Source organism: Prinia subflava, chromosome 16 (genome assembly GCF_021018805.1).
Source record: "Prinia subflava isolate CZ2003 ecotype Zambia chromosome 16, Cam_Psub_1.2, whole genome shotgun sequence".
NCBI lineage: Eukaryota > Metazoa > Chordata > Aves > Passeriformes > Cisticolidae > Prinia > Prinia subflava.
The window spans coordinates 12,703,223-12,723,289 of record NC_086262.1 but is presented as its reverse complement, the minus strand read 5'-3'; the positions used below and the strand labels follow the sequence as shown (position 1 = coordinate 12,723,289).

Genomic DNA, 20,067 nt, shown 5'->3' with positions numbered 1-20,067 from the left:
TGGGTATCAGCCCGTGCTTTGAAGGCTTTAAAGGCAACAGCAGGGCTTCTCTCACCTCAATCAGGACAAATTAGTCCTGCTAATTAGTGGTAGGGGCTGTTCCACACCCAGAGGGACCACTGGTCAGTGGTGGTGTGGAAGGTGGACGTGCAATCCAGTGGGAAATGTCTGAGAGCTCGCAGCCCCTTGGCTTGAAGCCACACATTTACCATGGAACTGTTCCTTTGTGGATTCAGAGGGATGGATTCCTTGCTCATGCTCATGTTTCAGCATCCAAAGGCACAACACAGACTGCCAGCAGCTCCAGCTGGGAGCCTCCATGACTGGTTACTGCCTGCCCTTTGGCACGTTCACCCAGTCAATGCCTAGATATGAAGATTTCAGAGCTTCAGGGTCACCAACTGACCTCCTGCAGAGGCTATGAGCAGGTAACCCACAGCTCTGCTCTCTCTTGGCCATCCACCAAATTCACAGTGTGTCTTTAAAGTCCTTGGTAGGTTGTCCCCAGTGTACTTAAAAGCCTGTTTAAAGCTTTGTCTAGTAAGACTGTTCATAAAAAGGACAACACTTTCCTTCAAAAAGCAAATTTTTGTCTTTTTGGGCCATTGAAGTTCCCTGGGGACTGGTCTGAGACTGAGGAATGTACATTTACAGGAGACAGTTATTTCTGCAAACCTCACCACCCGCTGTGCTGAGTGATGTGTCTGTGGTTTTGATCTTACTCTTTTTTTTTTTTTTAATGATAAATACATAGTGGCATATGCACTTAAGCACGCTCTGGAAAAAAAACAAACCTCCAGACAAATTTCCCCTGCTCCTTTCCAAAACAAAACTGAAATAAACAACTCAAAAACCTCTACAAAAACAAAATACACCCCTGCACTTGCTCCTTTCTGCTGGGGAGAGAATGACAGAACAGATGTATAACAGAAGCTATTTATGTTGGTTAATGCATTACTGGGGAGATGCTGAGAGATAGTAGCGATAAGTTTAGAAGCAACTATATAGGAAATATATTAGAATAGAGCAGATATCCCCACCTGCCCACAGTGTCATTCTACCAAGTGTTCATTTCTAAGTGATGTGTCACAGAAATCCTGCACTGGGATCGTGTGAAAAATACATGTGAAATATGGAGCGCGCTCAGAGCCTTTCTGCACAACAACATCCTACAGAAATTCTCACTCTTCTGCTTCCTCCTGGCTTTCACATCACACAGAAATGTCCCTCTCCCCTTACAACCATCTCGAGGAGCTGTACTCAGAGTACTGGGAGTTATAATAATTCCCATATTTAATTTATAAGTTTTTATCATCTTGCCAATAGTTGTAGCAGTCAGAAGCTGCTCATGTTCCACGGGAAAATATTTGTTTCAATGAAATTGTAATTTTCATTATCAGGATGATTAACTCAACCAACATTAAAATAACAATGATGGAATAATTCTCATTTTCCATTTCAAAGCAAAATAAAATCACACTTTGAAATGGTGACTCAAAGCATGTTATTTAGCTAGAGCAAATCTTGTTAGCTGAATCAAACCCACTGATCTTTCCCTGACACCTTTTATTAAAGATGTTACCAAATTTGCTATTCCTCAAAGCCTCAGCTTTTCACCTCTCCCTGCTCCTCCTTGGATCAGAAACCACCTATTGAAATGACCCCAGAGGAAGACATTCCTTTCCTAAATTAGAATAATGATGACAAAAACAATAATGAGGATGAAAATCACAATAGACTGGTCCTAACGCACAGGGCTGGTTACAAGACAGCAATAAAGCTGAAATTCCCTCTGCTGGGAAGACTTTCTGAATTCTCTGCCTGGCCTCCTACTAATCAATGATCAGATAATAAAACATATTCATAAAGGCTGTCACTATCAAAGTGCCCTGCAGGCTGTTATTTCCCTGCTATCACAAGCTCATTAACACTTGGATAAATTGGCATCTGATAGCCAAAAAGCTGGTGCTCAGTCTTCCCTGCCATCCCAGGGGAGCTGTGCTGAGCTGCACGGAGTTATCTCCATTTGTCAAAGGAGCTGTGCCTCCTTCTCATCCCCTGAGCTTTGATGCCACCACAGCAGGCTGGAAACCAACCTCTGCCCAATGCCTTCACCCACAAGATGGGCATTTCTGGATGAAACTTCCTTTGAAGAGAAGGGAGACAAAGCCCCCAAAAGGAAGGAAAAAATATCTAAATACATCACAAGAGTCATTCAACAAAAAGTCCCTTTAGGGACACTCTGGATGTTGAGTCCTGCTGAACTTTCAGGAAGTAGAACTATTGGCTGAAATGGGAAGCAGGATGAAACTTGGTCTTTCTCTAACCTTTTTAAAGGCCAGTAACAATTAAGTCACTCATTGTGCTCCATAATGTTTGACACAGACCATATAACCTTTCACTGGGCACCTGCTGTATTATTTCTCCGTACATTGCTGGAAGATTTTATCTTCTCTATAATTCTAGAATTATCTTATTTCTACTAGCAACAAAATAAATGACCGACAAATCTTGATTGCAATTGGGTGGCTTTAGAAAAGCTTGTTATAATTTCTGTAAATTCCCTCAAAAGGACTCCCCAAGAAAAATTTAAATGGTATTATTGTGGTGTCAAGTTTGAGGTCCCAAGTTCACAGCTGTGAGACCTGTGAACCTCTGGATCCTTTCTGAGTCTGTAACTGATTCACAAAACTACATTTTGGTGCAGGAAGAAAGGTCAAAGTAGAACCTGTTCAGCTTCAAAGCACGCAGAAAGATTAAACCATGGAACAAGAGGAAGGTTCATTTGGGAAGACAACCCACCTTGGAGAAATATCACATCCTTGCTGCATGAAAGCTCCTAGGGAGAACCAGAGGCTGTTGAATATCCCAAATTCATTTGTCTGGTCGTTGGCTGGCTGCTCCCGTCCCTCCTCGAATTCCTCAGTGTGCCACTCGTAAGGGCTGAAGCGACTCACCAGGAAGAGAACCACGCTCACTCCAATGTAGGCAAAAACAATGCACATCCATATCTCGTAGGCCAAAGGATCCAGAAAGGAAAAAACTCCTGGTTTGGACTTTTGAGGTTTTTTTATCATTATTGATATACCTAAACTCATGAACGGTTTGGAAAAGTCTATAACTTCTTCTCGAACCAGGGTGATGGTTAATGGTGCCACAGCCACATCCGCCCTCTGAAAAAGGAGACAGAAAAGAGATTTGCAGACTGGGAATAAAATTTATCTACTAAGTGCCATGTACAATCCTTTGATCTCTGTTTAACCTCGCTATCTCAGGAGAAATCAGACAAAACCAATTCCAAGAAAAAGTTTAAAAAGGAGAAGCCCATAATATTGGTGGATTATTTCCATTTTATTCCTACTGATTACCAGATTTGTTTTGAAATCACAGCGCTTTCTTTTTGCAGCCACCCAGCTCTTCTATTCTGATTTATCCACTGATGTCACAGTCTGATGAAGATGATTTTCTCTAAAAGAGCTCTATCATCTAGACATCAAACGAGGCAAGGAAAGGCCAATCTCCTGAAAAAGGATGTCAGGATGTTTGCTTCCATCAGGAACTGTTTTTTGATTGCATAACTGATGCAGGAGAAGAGGAAAAGTGTTCCAGTAACACTGATATGCACTCCCCACTAATTTTGCAATCCATCTTGAAAATGGAGAGGGAAATGCATTGAAATGGCTGGCAGCATTTACAGTGGAGCTACCATCAGGAGACAGATCATCATCCCCTCTCCAACACAGTCCCACATGGACTTGGGAAGTGTTGCTGCCTGCATGATTTCCCTTGTAGGGAAAGGGAAATTAGACCCCTTTGTCTGAGGGATGACCTAAACAGAGTATGAACTACTAGACCAAACCAGGTTTAGAAGTGTAGGCTGCAGGTGGACATCCTTGATGATGGAAATGAGTGGCTGGACAGAAAGTAATCTCATCCTTCTATTCACCACTCATGTGCTGAGTGTTTGAAATGTTTTTCTTCTTTCATCCTGCCATTACCATGCAAATATAAAACGGAGCAAAATTTGGAGATTCAACCCATGGGAAAGCACGACCTTTCGATACTTGTTCTTCTAAAAATGTAAAGAAAAGAGAACCTTGGAACCGTCGAAAGGAAACGTTTTGACATTTCCATAGTCACAGAATGTGCTGCCTCTCCCTAAATTAAAACATTTCACTCGGGCTGATTGTTTGAGCTGCAGTCCTCCGGGGAGAGCTCCGGCTGAAAGAGGGCAGGACTCAGCTTTGACTCGGGGTGCCTTGAATGTGATTGCAGGTACTGATAGTTAAACGCTGAGATCAGGAACTCACCCCGTAGACGAGCTCGCCCACCATGCCGTTCCAGGTCTTGGTGTCGGGGTCGCGTGCCCCGTACTTGCCGTCGCGCACGATCTCCAGCCGGTAGTGGTAGCCCACGTGCTTGGCGATCTCGGCCGCCAGCTCCACGCAGTAGCCCTCGTACCTCTCGTTGCCCTCAAACTGGTTGGCGTTCTTCTTGAGCATCACGTACGGGTCCTCCTGGCACACACACACACACAAGAGCAGCGTTGAGCCCCGCTCCTCGTTCCAGAGGTGTGCAGCAGCTTCTGGCCGCCCTGCAAAGCTCAGGCTTTGTGTTCCTGTGCCAAGGGACACAGCCAAGGCACCTTCTAGGAGGTACAAAGTCTGAATTTTTTTTATTGTGGCATATTCTTTTAATTCACACAGAATCTCTGTGCAGCTCATGCAGGGATGGACCTGAGGGGGGATGAAGCAGCTGGCAGGATTTGGGCAACAAACCTTTCAGTGCAGTTCTGCAAGGGGTATTTAATCTGAGTATTTAATCTGAGTATTTAATCTGGTATCTGAGCTGTGGATTTTTAAAGGCATGCCTGCCTGTGTGGGCACAGGGAGAATCAAATCTGCTGGACAGGAGAGAGCCTTAAAGTGTTTGACTCAAATTTGGGTATTGTGTCTTCTCTGCAGACTCCCAGTAAGCAATCAACAAACAAATTAGTAATATTTCACATTTCTGCAGGGTAAGTGTATACAATGACAAAATACATGATACCATACATTGTGGGGTACCTATTATTCCTTCATGATTATAGTGGAGATTTGCTTTTAAAGCAATGATTCAGCCTCTCTGAACAAAACAGCTTATCCTTCCTAAAACTGCAGCCTCCGTTCTGTGGGATAAATACAAAACACAGGTACAAATGTTCCTAATTTACCTGTGCTGATGCCTCTACTATCTTGTCATAATCTTTTTTGTTTTCTACACTTAAGTATGAGAGCTCTTTAATACCAACTTAATTAGCCACAGCAATTTGCAGATACCTTTATGGAGCTGGCAGGAAACAGTAAGTGCTATTATTATTGTTATTATTATTATTGCTATTATAAAAATGATACAATGCAAAGAAGTGCACACGAGTGGGAAGAGTGAGCCTGCACATCAGAGAGGTGAAGGAGAGGGAGAGCTGGGATGGAAGTCATGGCACTTACTAGGATAGTTGTGACTATGTAGGTCCTGTTCTGCAGGCTCGTAGACTCGTTGCCACTTTGAGTATCTACGGCTACTGGGACCAGTTTCTCATCTTCATTCCAATAACCAATCTGCCCAATACAAAACCAGGATTAATATGTCTTTGGAATTTTAACCAAGATACAGTAACAGCATCATTCAAGCCAGATCAGCCTTCTCTGCATGTTCACACCCAGCCAGAGATCTCCTCTCCTGATTTTTTGTGTCTTTGGTGAGGGGCACAGGGAAATTCCCTATCCCATTGTGCCTCCAGCCTGAAAATAATAATGTGCACGATGTACTACAGTAGCACAGTGCTTATCACATTGTACTGGTGATTATTGCCATTCCTACAACCAGAGTTCTCACTTTCTCTGCGTGACTTCTGAAAATTATCCTAATGGTGAGCTTGCTGCAGCAGTGCAGGTCCTAGAGGGTGATGAAAAATTTTCCTGCAGCTGAAAGCCTGCATGAATATAGGACTGAATCTTGGGACATCTTAAGAGAACAGGACAAAAAACCAAGTCAGAATCCACCCCTCCAGTCCTGTGTCAGTGTCAAAAAGTTTGGGGTTATGAATAAACCGAACACTTGTAAAGGGAACTCTAAGGTTAAATTCTACTTAATAATAATCAGGGATTTGGACAGCTCTATCACTCCTTGCAGGTAAAGCAGAGTGCCAAAAAATATCTCTAGGAAGACTGTGGTTGAGGTTATCCACTTTGAGGGCTTGATTTTATAAGAGGTTTTCCATCACCTCATGTAAGTATGAAACTGCCCCAGCTCTGCTCATATGAAAGGAATTTTTTATCACAGTAAATGGGAAAAGGTATTAACCAGGGCATGACCAGGAACCTGCTGATGACAGATTAGAGATCATAACAGCTGAGGAGAAGAAAAATCTATGCAGGCTTCTAATCACTCTTCATTGCATAGACATAAAGAATGGAAACTGAGGAAAGAGCTTTCAAAGCTCTGCCCTAGGGCAACAAAAGTGGAGACATGGATGTTTGCTTTGCACCTCTAACCTGGTGGATCTAAAATACAATATGCATCATGGCAGTGATGTACATGTCTTCCAAACAAATACTATTTCTGATGGTAAATACATAGAAAAACTGTGACATTCAGCCACTCAATTTCATCTCCTCTAGAGTCTCTCCTGACTGCCAACTTATTGAAGTTCAGAGACTCAAACCAGGCATGATGCTGCCTTTGTCCTCTTATGAATGCTTTGCAGTGGAGGAGGACTGCTTTGTACATCTCCAGAATGACATTTCTATTATTTGTCAAAGAAAATCTGCCTTTTTTGTCCTGACTGTGGGGGGCTTTGATCTCACACCTGCAGCTCTCAGGTGTAAGTATAAATTTGACATAGGGGCTGTAAATATGTAACTTTCATTATTTACATTTTTCTTAGTTTCAAACAAGTTTTTTATCTTTCAGGGGACTGAGGAGATGTGGAGAATGCCTCTTTCCCAAATACGTAACAGCTCTTCTTTATCAAGGAATAACTGAGTTATTCTCTGTTCTTCAAATACATGGTATCTAAAGTGGGACATAAGCACCTAGAGTCAGGTTTTCAAAAGGACTGGTGTTTCAAGGGCTTGGCATCTCTGAACAAGGCCAGATTTATCAAAGAGCCTGGGATACAGAAAGGGATCAAGACTTCAGAAGAGCACAAAGGTCTGTGTAGCTATTGGGATGTGGCTAGTGGTAAAGCTTTTGTCACTTCAAGGAGAGCAGAATTAGGTCAGCATAAAGGGTTCACTTACAATGGTTGGGGCAAACAGCTTCTGCCTGGCTCTGCCTTTGTTTATCCTTGGAAAAGTGGAAGGGCAAAGCCAGACCTATAGCTGGGCCTGCCCCAATGTAGCACGCCAATAGCAAAGGTGACCTGACTAAGTTTCCAGCATCCTGGAAAATTTTTGTCACACCTGAGATGATCTTGTTGCTTTGATAACACCTTCCAAATGTATTTTTTTAACAATATACCATGAGCCCTCCCTAGTGCTTGGCTTTGCTCACACCTAGAGCTGGGAATGCCCTTGTTGTGACTCCACAAACAAACTTTCACAGGAAAAGGAGTGGAAAGCCTGTCGAGACCCAACCCCACTGCCACTCCAACACGGGCTGGAACCTGACACAGGGTGTTGGGTCACTCTCTGCTTTACCTTTCTGATCCCATCGTGTTTCATCTCAATCACATGGAGGGTGTAGTTGGTCCTGCGTCCTTTCTCGTTAAACTGGACGTTGCCAGACAATCCCTCAAAACGGACCTTAAATACATAAATGTCAATGAAGACAGAAAATTGGTCAGCTTCTCGTGCAGTGGTAATTCAGCAGCAGTGACAGGGGAGGGGAAGAAGGGTGCTGAGTGCAGTCATTACTCTCAATTCCATGCAGGGGAGACAGCACATCTGTGAGAAACTGGGATTTCACTAAGGCTCACTCTCTACAGCATGCCTGGCCATGGGCACAGCCATCTTCTTAACTAACTCTTTCATTTAAAATCCTTTCTCTTAAAACTCAGTGGTTTAAAACATAGCACAGCCTAAGAGCTAGATCACCAATCTGAGCCCATCACCTCCTGGGATGTGACAGTGAGCTAAATCAGCTCTGAACTCCTTGAGTTTGGGGGGTTTTGTATTTTCTAAATCTGACCTGGAGTCGGAATTTGGTAAAGAATTTGTCAGCTCACATCAGGAACTGTAAATCAGGAGGAAATATGAAACCATGGCCACAGCTCCCAGCTGTCATCTTTGGATAGAGAGCAGTCTGTAAGTTATCAAGCAAATTTAATTACCTCTGCACCAGATTAATAAAATCCAACAATTTAGTATTGACATTTGCATAGGAAACTTTGAACCATAAATCTCTGCTGATAATGCAGGCGAGCTGAAGTGATGCTAACATCACATCCCACATCCTGAACTTCCCCTTGCTTCAGTAGTGCCCAGCTTGGAATAGAGAAGGGCTCCTGACTGGAATCACACATTTTGTGGGGACCAGGCAGTGGGGACCAGGAACATAGGAGAAAGAGTGCAGATTTGGGTTTCTATGGAGACTGCCCAGAGAAGTGCTCTTTCTCTGCCTTTCCACTTGCTTTGGACAAACCTCTTCTCTCTGTAACTGAAATCTTCCCACATGCAAAATGGGGACAGATAATTAACAGCCTTTTTAAGTACCCTGAGAACCTCAGAATAAAGACCCATGGTGAAGAAATAAGGCTGTATCATTACAAAATAAATCTGCTGTTAATCTGGTTAAACCGTGTTTGTTTTCCAGCTGTTATAACAAAGCTTTGTCATGAAAATTAACATCTGCCAGCATTTTCTGAAGCTCTTTCAAACCAACAGATATTCCTGGTGGCATTTGGATAAACATGCTTTTCCCTTTTCACAAGACACAACATGCCCATAAAAAATAGATGTACTGAAAAAGCACCATTGTCTTAAGCACTCCCAAGCCTGCTTTTTTTTTCACGTCTCCTTTGGTTTTCTTTTCAGGTTCTGACCGATTCTGAAGCTCAGGTCACAGGTGCTTGTGCTTTGTAGCTTTGTGTGCACTAAAAGGCAGGTTTACAGCATCAAATTCTTCTATCTGAGTGAATGAAATCTCAGTGCTGTGATATCCATGTGGCACTGAAACAGCAGAAGGGATCTCTGCTATCCGTGCTGCAGGATACAGCACAACTTTTCCATCATTCACCATCCTCTGACGGTAAGTACAAAATACAAAAATGCAACACAAAATGCAGGAACACAATGCAAAACGCAAAAATGAAGTGCCAAATGCAGTGAGGACTGACTCCAACTTGCTAAGCACCAGTCAAGTCAACTGGAGGCGTGGAGCATTTCAGCACATTTGTGTGTAAGACACGGCTGGGCATGTGGCTCTTTGCTGGGACATCTGCAGCAGGAGGATGCTGTTGTGCCTTCTGTTTTACAGGGTTAGTCAGCAGCTAGGGACTGGCTTTCTGCTTATTAGATGTGCTGACCACATAATGGTAAAAAAAGGATTTGTTTAAAATTATCATAACCTTTTCAAAGTACAATTGAAACCTTAGTGTAGTGGTTTTGAGCAATATTTTGTGGGCTTTTTCCTGCCAAAAAAAAAAAAAAAAAAAGAAAAAGAGGAATTATCTTTAATAAAAACATACATTCTCCTGAAACATGCCAGATTTCTGCTTTTAAACAAATGAAGAATTCTTCATATTTCTTTTCATCTTTGCTCCTGCCATCCTTGAATTCTTGCTAGGAGGTTGTAGTGAGGTGGGGGTCAGTCTATTCCCAAGACAGCACAACAGGACAAGAGGAAATGGCCTCAAGTTGTGTCAGAGGAGGTTTAGATTGGACACTAGGAAAAATTTCCTCTCCAAAAGGGTTGTCAAACAATGGAATGGGCTGTCCATGGAGGGAAGTGGTGGAGTCACCATTTCTGGAGGGATTTAAAAGATGTGTGGATGTGGCAGTGCTGGGGACATGGTTTAGTGAACCTGGAATAATGTTTGGACTCAGTGATCTTAGATCTTCCAACCTAAATGATTTTTATTATTGTGTGGTTCCTTCCTACACTAAACAGTAATAAGGAAACTTGGGAGCTTATTCCAGATATTAAAGTAGAAGCAAGTAAAGAAACCGTTCACTTTTAAAAGTTTATAAAATTTTAGACATTGTCAAATGGGAGATGAAGAGAAAGCACACTGTGAAGAGCTGTAAGAATTGCCTTAATTGTGAGTCTTTATAGAAAGGATAACTCAAACCTTCAATCTTATCATAAGTTATTCTATTTCCATCTGCCTCTTTCTTGCTACATTACTAAATACTGGAAGATTATCAAATTCATAGTTAAATTTTTTGCTAGGAGGCTTCTTGCCCTGCCTGTTTCAGTCTTTTATTTTGATCAACACAACTGAACTGGTCAAGCCTTTTTAAAATTATTATTTTTCATCTATAAAGAAGCAACTTTTGCAAATGGGTCTTTGTGTTCTTCCCCCAAAGTCACTCCAGCTGAAAAATTAAGACTTTTGAAATTATTTAATGAAGATATAAAGAAAACTTCAGAGGAGCTTTTCTAACACACACATAAAATTGTATTTTCTAGCTGTCTAATTTTGATATCTTATTCTCATAAATTCAATAAAGAAAAATGCTGGAGCAGCTATTGCTCATCAGAAGACTTCCAAGTATTTCATGTTTATTAGGTAACCTATCTCCCTAATGCATCAGGGAGGCTGATTTTATTATAAGGGCTTGGAGAAGCTGTGACAGTGATTTGCCCAAGGTCATGCAGAAAGTCAGTGCCAGGCTTGGGAACAAATTGAATCCAAGCCATAAAATCAAATCAGATGCAAGACTTGGTTTTAAAGGAATTGTTGTTTACCAGTAAGCCAAAACCAAATCAAAACAAAATACTTGAGGAACTTTACGTATTATACAAATTAACCAAATAAATGTTATTTTTCTTGCCTTCACAGTTACGGAAAGAAGATGGGATAAGCTATATTTGGATAACACTGAACTTGCAGTATTTGCAAGGAATCCATCTATTTCTGTCAGGAAAAGAAAGAAAAGTGCTAGAAGTAAATGTCAGTCTTGAAATTTAATGAAATTTTAAAATATTCTACCTTGGTAAGTCTTTGATAAGAGTGAATTATCTTTCTCTCTTGCTGTAAGTTTCACATTGTATTTTTGTTTATTCAAAAATCTAAATTTTGTGCAGGAGGAAAAAAGAAAGACTATCAGATTTGAGGAATAAACTATCTAAATGGCTGCTCTTAAGACTTTTATGAGTCCTCACAGTATGAAACAAGCTATAATCTGCACTTTGAGAACATTTTGGTGGCAGCCAACACATAAGGCAAAATTCACATGCATTCATTAGCAGGCTGGAACTGAAGCTGAGTTCACAGAGAGTCAAATAATCTGCAAAAAAATAGGGTCTGAGCAGGTCCGAACATAAAGATAGGGGAACATAAAGATAGGAACCCTTGACTTTATGGGATAATATTTTGGCTTTGGAACAATGTAATAAATGTAGTGAGTTAATCTGTGTTTCTTGAAGATAATAACATAATAAGATCATGGTTTGGAAAAGTATAAAATAAATTGTAACTTAAATTCCAGCTAGCTGTGGAATTAGAATTCTAGGCGGCAACACCTGGTAACTAATATTCAAGGGAAAACAATAAGATGCTAGAGATGAGGAAATTGGCATCTGAAAGGAGACCTGAAGAAATCAGTTCTCCTCCCATGGGTGGCAGAGCCATCACCATCATCATCATCATCATCATCATCATCATCATCATCATCATCATCATCATCATCATCATCTCCCGATCCCCGGAGGAGAACTCCCTTCCATTCATAAACTTCAGTCTCCATTCACCCACGGGAAGCCAGGAATTGACACCTTGCAACACAGGGGGAAACTCTTTTCAGCTGGTGGGAGATGACTGAATTCAAATAACCAACCCTGGAAACAAAGAGACTGTGGGGAAATCTTGTGCCAGGGGTGAAATAAAGTGTATAAAACCCGAGCCCCAAATGAGGCAAATTTGTGAACTTTGAGGGGAGGGCAGTGTGCCAGATACTGTGCTCCAGTTCACCCTTGACGATTCCCCGGGTCAATTGTCAACATAACTCCGCTGGGGGGTTTTTGCCAAAATTCTGTAATTCAGTTCTTTTTAATAAACCAAAAATTATCTCTCTAATTAGATACTGGATGGACATTTATAACAAACAACAACAGAGGCAAGGACACATCAGATGGGACCAGGAAAGGCAGTTTGCTGGATATCACCGTGGAGGCCTAGCCAGAAAACAGACTGGGGACACAGATCTGGGTGCAACAGAGCATGCAGGGCAGAAGACTGCCCCTTAGTTTATTTGCCATTATATATCTGTGGCAAGGTGACCATGGATTGGAGAAGGGTATCGCCACCTCTCCTGCCACATTGGTCCAGGAGGCTGTCATTCAACCTCCCCTTCTCTTGGAGAAGGAATTCATAACATTGCCAATATTTACAAAACATGGTCCTGTGTTTACAATTCACCAGCGTGAGAAACTGCACATTTCTCCTTTAATATGAACGCTCAGCAAACCAGGAAAATTCATGGCAACAGCTGGATGCACCCCTGAGCTTCCCAGACCTCTCTACTCTGGAAGGATCCGTTCGCTCCTGCTCATCCCAACAATTTCCATCAGTGCTTCTGCTGCTGCCCGCCCGTCCTCCCCCAGCCTCGGGCCGTGCTCCAGCACACACCCACCTGCTGCAGGGCTCTCTGGATGTCGATGCCCTGTCCCCAGGGCACGGCGGGGTTGGCCAGGCAGTCGCCGGCGTTGCCGCGGCGGGAGATGTCGATGCGCTGCCGCCGAAGGTTCTGGAAGGCCTCGGCCATCACCCGCACGCCGTCGTACGTCAGTGCTGATGTGTACTGCACAGAGAAACGCGACTCAGGGCGCAGGGAGCGGCTTCCCCAGGGAAGGAGAGACTCCTGCTTGATGCCCTGGGAAACTCTAAGTACGGTAAGCAAGAGGCCTGCTCACATGCCCTCCCAGTTCAAGCATTCAAATCTTTTCCAGAAGGTTCCTTGTTCTTTGTGTTGCCAGAGGTTGAGTTTTGGTGCAGGAATTTTAATATTCTTAATCGTTCTCACCTATTGGACCCTTCCCTCAGACCCCACCTTAACTCCCCTCCCACACCAGGATGTATAAATACTCCTGTCTGAGGCTGGCCTGGGACTTTTTGGCCCCTTCTTACTGCCTTGTTCCAGTTCACTCTGATACAGTGAACACTTTTTTTTTTTGTTAAATAGTATTATTAAAATTCCTTTTCAGACAACTGGATCAAGGCTGCCTCACTCTACCAAGTCACCACCATGGCAGAGTCCCAAGGAAACTCAAAGGGGTTTGATCATCCAGGCTCAGACCCCCAGGAGTTTCATCAGAGTAACATTTCAGGTGACTTGCCCTGATGCCATTTGGCTTTTGACTTTTATTTTTTCTTTTATATGTTTCCTATATTCTTTGCACATATATTTATAGTTCTGTAGCCTAATATATTAGTGGCTAATTCTCCTAATAATTTTCCATAGCTTTTCCCTAGGCAAAACACCAAAACAAATTCCAGAGCTCCAAGCCCTGAGAAATACAATGCCCCGGTGCTGTCTTGGTGCTTCCTGGGAACCCACGTTGAGAACAACTCTTTGAGATACATTTCCTAGACAGAGCACAGCTGGTGCCAAGAGAAGGACTCCAAAAAAGAAACTTGACCTGAGAAGAAATTACATCACCACTTGTCTTCCTAACTGATGCTTTTTATCAGTTATGCTAATTTCCTAAAACCTATAAAAATGTACTCATCCCTGTGGGGATGGGCTTTTGTGGATATCTTTCCATAATTACCCCTGAAAGCCTTCAAATAAAAATCTCTCTTATTTTTATACATAAGGCTCTTATGTTACCTCCTTACTAAAAGTATCTTGAGTCTCATTTCCAGGTTAAAAAAAAGGCAACACTCTGTCCTCACCTCCTGTCTATGAAGTTCAATAGTATCTTGCTCCCTGTAATCTGCACTGCCTTGCTGACTCCTAACAGTTGGTTTTGACTTTCACAGCTGGGAAGTGAAGGAGAAGCTCCTGATTTCACTCCCTGAAGAAGACTCAGCCCTAAAAGTCATTCACCTTCTACCCAAGCATTTGTGTTTAATTAGAAGCATTGACCTGAACTTTCAAGGAACACATTATACTGTGTAAATGTGAGCTACATGAAATCAAGAAACAAGGGACTTTTTCTGGTCACAGAAGGAGACCAGAAAATTCCATCTCAATCAGCAAAAATTCTGCAAAACATGAGTTTATTCAAGCAGAAACTGTACAGAAAGCAGTGTAAAACTCTTGGCAAGAACCATTAGTGTTAACTCTTTTTTCTATGATCGCCTGATTTTGTTGTTCTCAACTTGTCACAAATATATTCATTTTCAAATATTAAACAGAAAAAAACAACCTCTCCCTCTACTCATCCCTTAACAGCTTCAGGGCCTTCTGTGTCAGGAATTAAAATACTTTTCCCCTCTATTGTACACACTGATTTGAAATGTTCAAAAAGAACATCTGGAAAGACTTTATTATCACTGGATGTCTTGTAAACAAGTCAAAGGTTAAGGACTTAATGAGGCTTTTTGTTTTTTATATTCTGAACATTATGAGATATTTAATTCTTAGCTTTGAGGGGGTGAAAACTGGGAGATCGAGTGAATACATTGTGTATTTCTTAGGAGGCATTAACTGCAGAGTAGTAAAATTCAGACAATGTTAAGGCAAATGGAACAGCAAATGTTCATAATTATATTAAGAGTTTCTCAAGTGAGAATAAAGAGCCACATGTGATCACAAAGAGGTGAGTGTAACTTGAACTGAGCCAGATGGAACCAAATGAAATGTTTTTTTTATACCACTTGCCTTTGGCCTCTTCCAGTCCACACGTGGATGCTCTCTGGCATCATTATTCTTCCACTGTTGCATGATCCTGGCAGGAACAGTATCTGTGTAATTCACCAGCTGGAAGCCAGTGACATTGGCTCCACTCTCCCTGAATTTGGTCAGGTCAATGTCCATGAATCCCTGGTGCAGGAGAGAAACAGGAGAAGCTCATCAGAGGAAGACATAGCTGGATGGGAAAGAGGAATCCTGCCTATGTATGAATATGGCAGACAGCTCAGGAGAAATATCTTCCCTCTGGGAGGAAATGTCCAACTCAAGAGAGGCACCAGTTCCCCAGCCATGGTGTGAACTTGATTTGCTTTTCTCACAGGTTCTGAGCTGGCCATACCCTGCAGTTACCACCCAGGGAGACAAATAATCGTATTAACAACAGCTCACTTGCAAGATAGCTAGCAGAGTAATGGAAAAATGTCTCCTGAATAATGCTGGAAGAAATGAACAAAATTTGTGAAATGTATTTTAAAAGTATTTGTCAAACAGCTCCAAATTTTATACAGAATTGTTCACCCAGCCCTAACTTTAATGGACTCAGTCACCACTGAGGCTACTTCTTTTCAAATCACAATTCATAGGGAAAAGCAAATTCTGAACAATGAACTTTCAGCAGATGAGGAAGGAACTGGTTGGTCAGCTTCTAAAAGGAGTCTTACTTATTAGAAAATCCAGTTTATAGAATTTTCTCATTTGGGAGAAAAGAGGGTGCTTTTCTAGACTTTAGATTACTAATGGAATACATTTCTTTCATTTCCTTCTTGTTCCTGTCTACCTCTGGCTCTCTGCATGTGATGAACATGTGTGTGAATACATGTGTGCATTGATCAGGGTGGCACTGCACTGTTAGTCACCCCCTTGAGTCAGAGGTGAAGAATTCATTAAAGACACACTGCAGTAGAGAGGAAGGGGTAATTTCTTGGTGTTCCAGCTTTGACCCCAACTCTGCAGCCCTGCTGCTCTGCAGAGCTCTTTGCTGTGTGTCCTTGCAGAGGTGCTGGGACAGGGGCTGTGTCCTCCTGCTCTGTGTGGGACAGGCTCAGCCCTGGTGCTTTTTTCTTTAGGAACACAAGCACCAGAGATGTGCTCAATTATTGGCACTGGCACCATCAGCAACCTGAATGCTTGAGGGGACATGAAGGAGAGGACTGTCACAATGCCATCGTTTGAGCAGCACAAGAGCTGGATTGAACTCTGCCTTCCCCCTGCCCTGCTGCTGAGTGTTCTCTGCAGGCTCCTCCTCAGCCCCTGGGTTTCTCTCCCTTGCCTGTTCTCAGACACACCGTGCTGGTGTGAGCTAAAAAAGCCAAGTTACATCATTTCCAGGAGAACACCAATCGGGTTCCCAAAATGATGCTCTCCGTTCAAAGGCTGAGGGAGCTAATTATCGGATCAACTTCCAAAGTCAGGATCAAGCCATTAAATGGAAACTGTTTTGGGAAGAGACCCTGCCAGGAAAAGACTAAATTGCCCTCTCACATAAGTGTCAGACTGAGGGAGTCGTAAGTGACTCAAAAATGACTTTAAAGGCTTTCACACTTTTTCCTCCAGCATTTTGTAGGCAATTTGGCATCCACTTGCAAGGCTGAGGATTGGATACTGATGTACAGATGCTCTAAATAGATGGCTTGTTTTCCTTCAAAGTACAGTGATTTAGGTTAAAAGAAAAAAAGTGGTATTTTGTGTGTACATACTCCTCAGAATGCTGGTTAAACCCACATCAATCTTGTTTGTAATTGCTGGCGTAGGGGTTCCAGAAAGCCAGAGCTGTGATTAATGAATAGGAAATGCAGCAGGATAATTGTCCCTGACATCCTAATGCATTTCAGGCCAAGTGGGTTTTGACACGTGGAGCTCCTAAGGTTCAGTGAGAGGGACCTCACAGGTTGCCAACTGGTTATTCATGGCTAGGACCAAATTACACTGACATTTTGCTCCTGGGAGGCACTCAGGGGAAAAAGATCTGTCAAAAGAAACTATTGCAGAGCAACTTGAAGTTTGTGCAACCAGCTCCTCCTTGGGAGACCTACCAAGGCATGAAGAAAAGTCCAAGTTCACTGCAGAGTATGAATGGGATGACTGGTGTGCTAAGCCCTTTCAGAATGCAGTTTTAAATAGAAGTAAAAAAAAAAAAGTTATGACAGCAGTGATGAGACAGCAGTGGTTGAATCCATTGCATTTCACAGTTTTTCTCAAACAAAACAGTTCTGAAAAACTGAAGCAAATATTCAACAATGTTCATTTGGATTCATCTTGCATAAAATTTTAAAATAATCTGAATAGATGACAAGAATTATTTCTTCCTGAAGATTGTGCTAATTTTTCACCACTGATTTTTGACATCATTCAGGTTCTTTAAAAAGTGTGGAGACCTCTGAAGATTTTCCAGTCATTTAAGGCAGTTGGGACCATAGAGGACATCATTAACCTTGAAGACAACTTTGCTTTTTGGCTGCTATCAATGGCTGAAATAATTGTTTTCATCTGTTTTCCCTCCTTCCCATGCCCCGGCACAAGGACATTATAGGAATGCTCCTAATTACAAAGGAATTTTAATTACCACACTGAAATCTGCTCAGAGCTGGTCTGGGGAGCATGAGAGCCAATGAGCAGGGAAATCCAGAGGTCAAATATTTTAAAAAATAATTCCCAAAGCAGGTGAATTCTTGCTAGCAAGCATATAAACAAAAAGCCATCAAAAGTTATGCAGACTGGGTTTTGAAAATGCTTCTATTGACAAAGTGGCAGCAGGAATTTAATATGCTTATCTGTCCTTCTGGAATATCAGTCAGTGCTTGTAGGAAACAGGAGAACAGGAGAATTACAATATTTGCAACTAAAGAAATCATCAATCATCTGTCACTTTGTACTAGCTATAGACACATGTTGCAAAAAAAAAGGAGAGGTCTTCTATTTAGTTTTCAATTGGCCGTATACGGGAAACAGAAAATAAATTTTTAAAACTCAGCTAAGACTGTAACCCATGTCTGAGAGGCAGCAGCTGTGCTTTTGCAGTAATAGGTTTAGCATCAACCAGTTTGGGAAAGAACCAGCCCAGAAATGCTTCCCTCTGTCATCCAACCAAGCACAGCAAGAAGTGAACAGTGCTGGAAGGATGCACTCCATGTGGTCCCATGGAGTCATCAAATGGTTTTGAAACTGTTCCTAAAATTTGCCAGGGAATACTGGGAAAAACCCACTTAGCAGCCGTGTCTGGAGCACAGGGAAATGAGCTGAGCCCCTGGAATCTGGTTCTGTGTGACTTGCTTCAAGCTCTTGGCATCTGAGGCATTTGGGATGTGTCTGTTGGACATGCAGGTATCAGACCTCACCTCCCTACACAGCACTGAAATCCCCCAGGGAGGAAGAGGAGGAGTACAGGAACTCACACTCCAGACCCCCAGAAAAGCAGGCACAGAGGGAGCCAGGGGCAGCACAGAGCAGCAGGGCCAGTGCCCAGGATGGAGGTGCTCAGGGGAGACAACGCTCCTGCAGGCACAGCTACCCCTGGGAGCCATCAAACCATCCCATCAGCCACCCTGTGGCAGGATCAGCTGTCCCTTTGATTTAAATTCACTTCACAAAACCACCTCAGCAAACCAGAGGACGTGGCCTCCTGCCTTGCAGATGCCTGGAAAACGCCTGGCTCTCTCCAAATGCCACGGAATGAGCAGGCTGACAACAAACCACACAAACCCAGTCCCTTCGAGCTGATGGGCTGAGGCAGCTCCCTCCTCCAGCCTGCTCTGACTCACAGCATCTGCAGCACATTGCTCCAGCAGCAGCCAGGCTGGGTTCAAAGGAGGGAACTTGCTCTTTAGCCCATACCACGGGCTCATCTCTGCATTAATGAACCTCACAGAGCAGTTATGTGCCGGGTGCTGCTGTGAGGAAATAACATGGGCAGCTATCACAGACCTTTGTGGTTTCAAATAGAAAACAGTACTGGGAAGGGGGTTATCCTCACTGTGCTTTCCTTGATGCATCTGTTCTTTATGCTGCTCTTAAGCTGAAAGCAGTTTTCAGCCAAAGGTTGTTTTACTGTCCCATTCTCTGCCTTGGTTGCTGGGAGAGGCGTCAGCAAGTCACACATTTATATTCCTCTCCACTGCTTGTGGGCTCAGTCATCAAAGGAAATGCATAATGCAGGAAGACTGATGACTTGAAATGGGCCTCATGAATCCATCTTGATTAAGTGGTCCACAAAGGATCTGCCTTGAAAAGAAAGTCCCTCCAGAAATGAACCAGCTCCTAATTTATACCCTGGACACCATGAGGAGCCAGAACACTGAGTGGGCAGTGGAGGCAGCTGTCAGTGTAGGGAAAACCTCATCCCTTTGTGCACGACCCTCCTCAAATCTGGAGTATCACTGACTTCCCTGCATCTCTCCTTTTACCCTCGTATTTCACTGCCTCACTGCCCCAAACCTCTGTCTCCTCTCTGCACATTGATGTCCCTAGCACAGATTCTTGTGGGACACCACCCCAGCCCATGGGAATGCACCCACACCTCCAGATTCTCTTTGTGTTTCACTGAGCTCACATTAATTGCTGGCCCTTTCCCTGCAGGTGCCTCCTGTGGTGCCTTTGAAGCTGCAGAAGCAGGGGCTGAGCTCTGGGCAGGCTGCAGCTCAGCAGCTCAAAAACCACCCTGCAGCCCAGCTGAAAACCTCCCTGCCTGTGCTCCAAGCCTCCGCTTTTCCTGGGATAAAGGACATTAGAGAGTCTCCTTGAAGACAGACACGTTCCTGAGAAACAATTCTGTTTTCTGTCCTCCTGCTGCATCTTCTGAGCTCTCCAGGTCTCTCCCTGAGGCCAGCAAGCTCTGCCTTGAATGAAGAGAGGGAAAAACAGTCTTTTCTTTTGAATTGCCTGGAGAAGCCTTGTTGGCTGAAGCTAACAGAGCCCACTCATCCCAGGGAGGAGTATTAGATTTTTTAAGTCCATTTCTGTCTGGGATGAAGAGACTAGAGTCTGCTTTCTCTTTTCTTTAATAGGTTGCACACTGAGATATTCCTTCTCAAGCCGAAAGCATTTCAACAATTCACCCTGTGCTTGGGTGGAT

At 43.0% G+C, this 20,067-nt stretch overlaps 1 protein-coding gene across 2 annotated transcripts in view; it reads right to left on the bottom strand.

Annotated features, from left to right (window-relative positions):
- The window catches only part of GRIA1 (glutamate ionotropic receptor AMPA type subunit 1), a 119,995-nt gene that overhangs the window by 32,630 nt on the left and 67,298 nt on the right, over positions 1-20,067 (bottom strand). For both annotated transcript variants that reach the window (XM_063413571.1, XM_063413572.1), the window contains exons 6-11: positions 14,970-15,131; positions 12,777-12,944; positions 7,680-7,784; positions 5,487-5,597; positions 4,311-4,517; positions 2,803-3,173 (exon numbers count right to left, since the gene is read on the bottom strand). In XM_063413571.1, the coding sequence (XP_063269641.1) occupies positions 2,803-3,173; positions 4,311-4,517; positions 5,487-5,597; positions 7,680-7,784; positions 12,777-12,944; positions 14,970-15,131 (1,124 nt within the window). The remainder of the gene's footprint in view (positions 1-2,802; positions 3,174-4,310; positions 4,518-5,486; positions 5,598-7,679; positions 7,785-12,776; positions 12,945-14,969; positions 15,132-20,067) is intronic.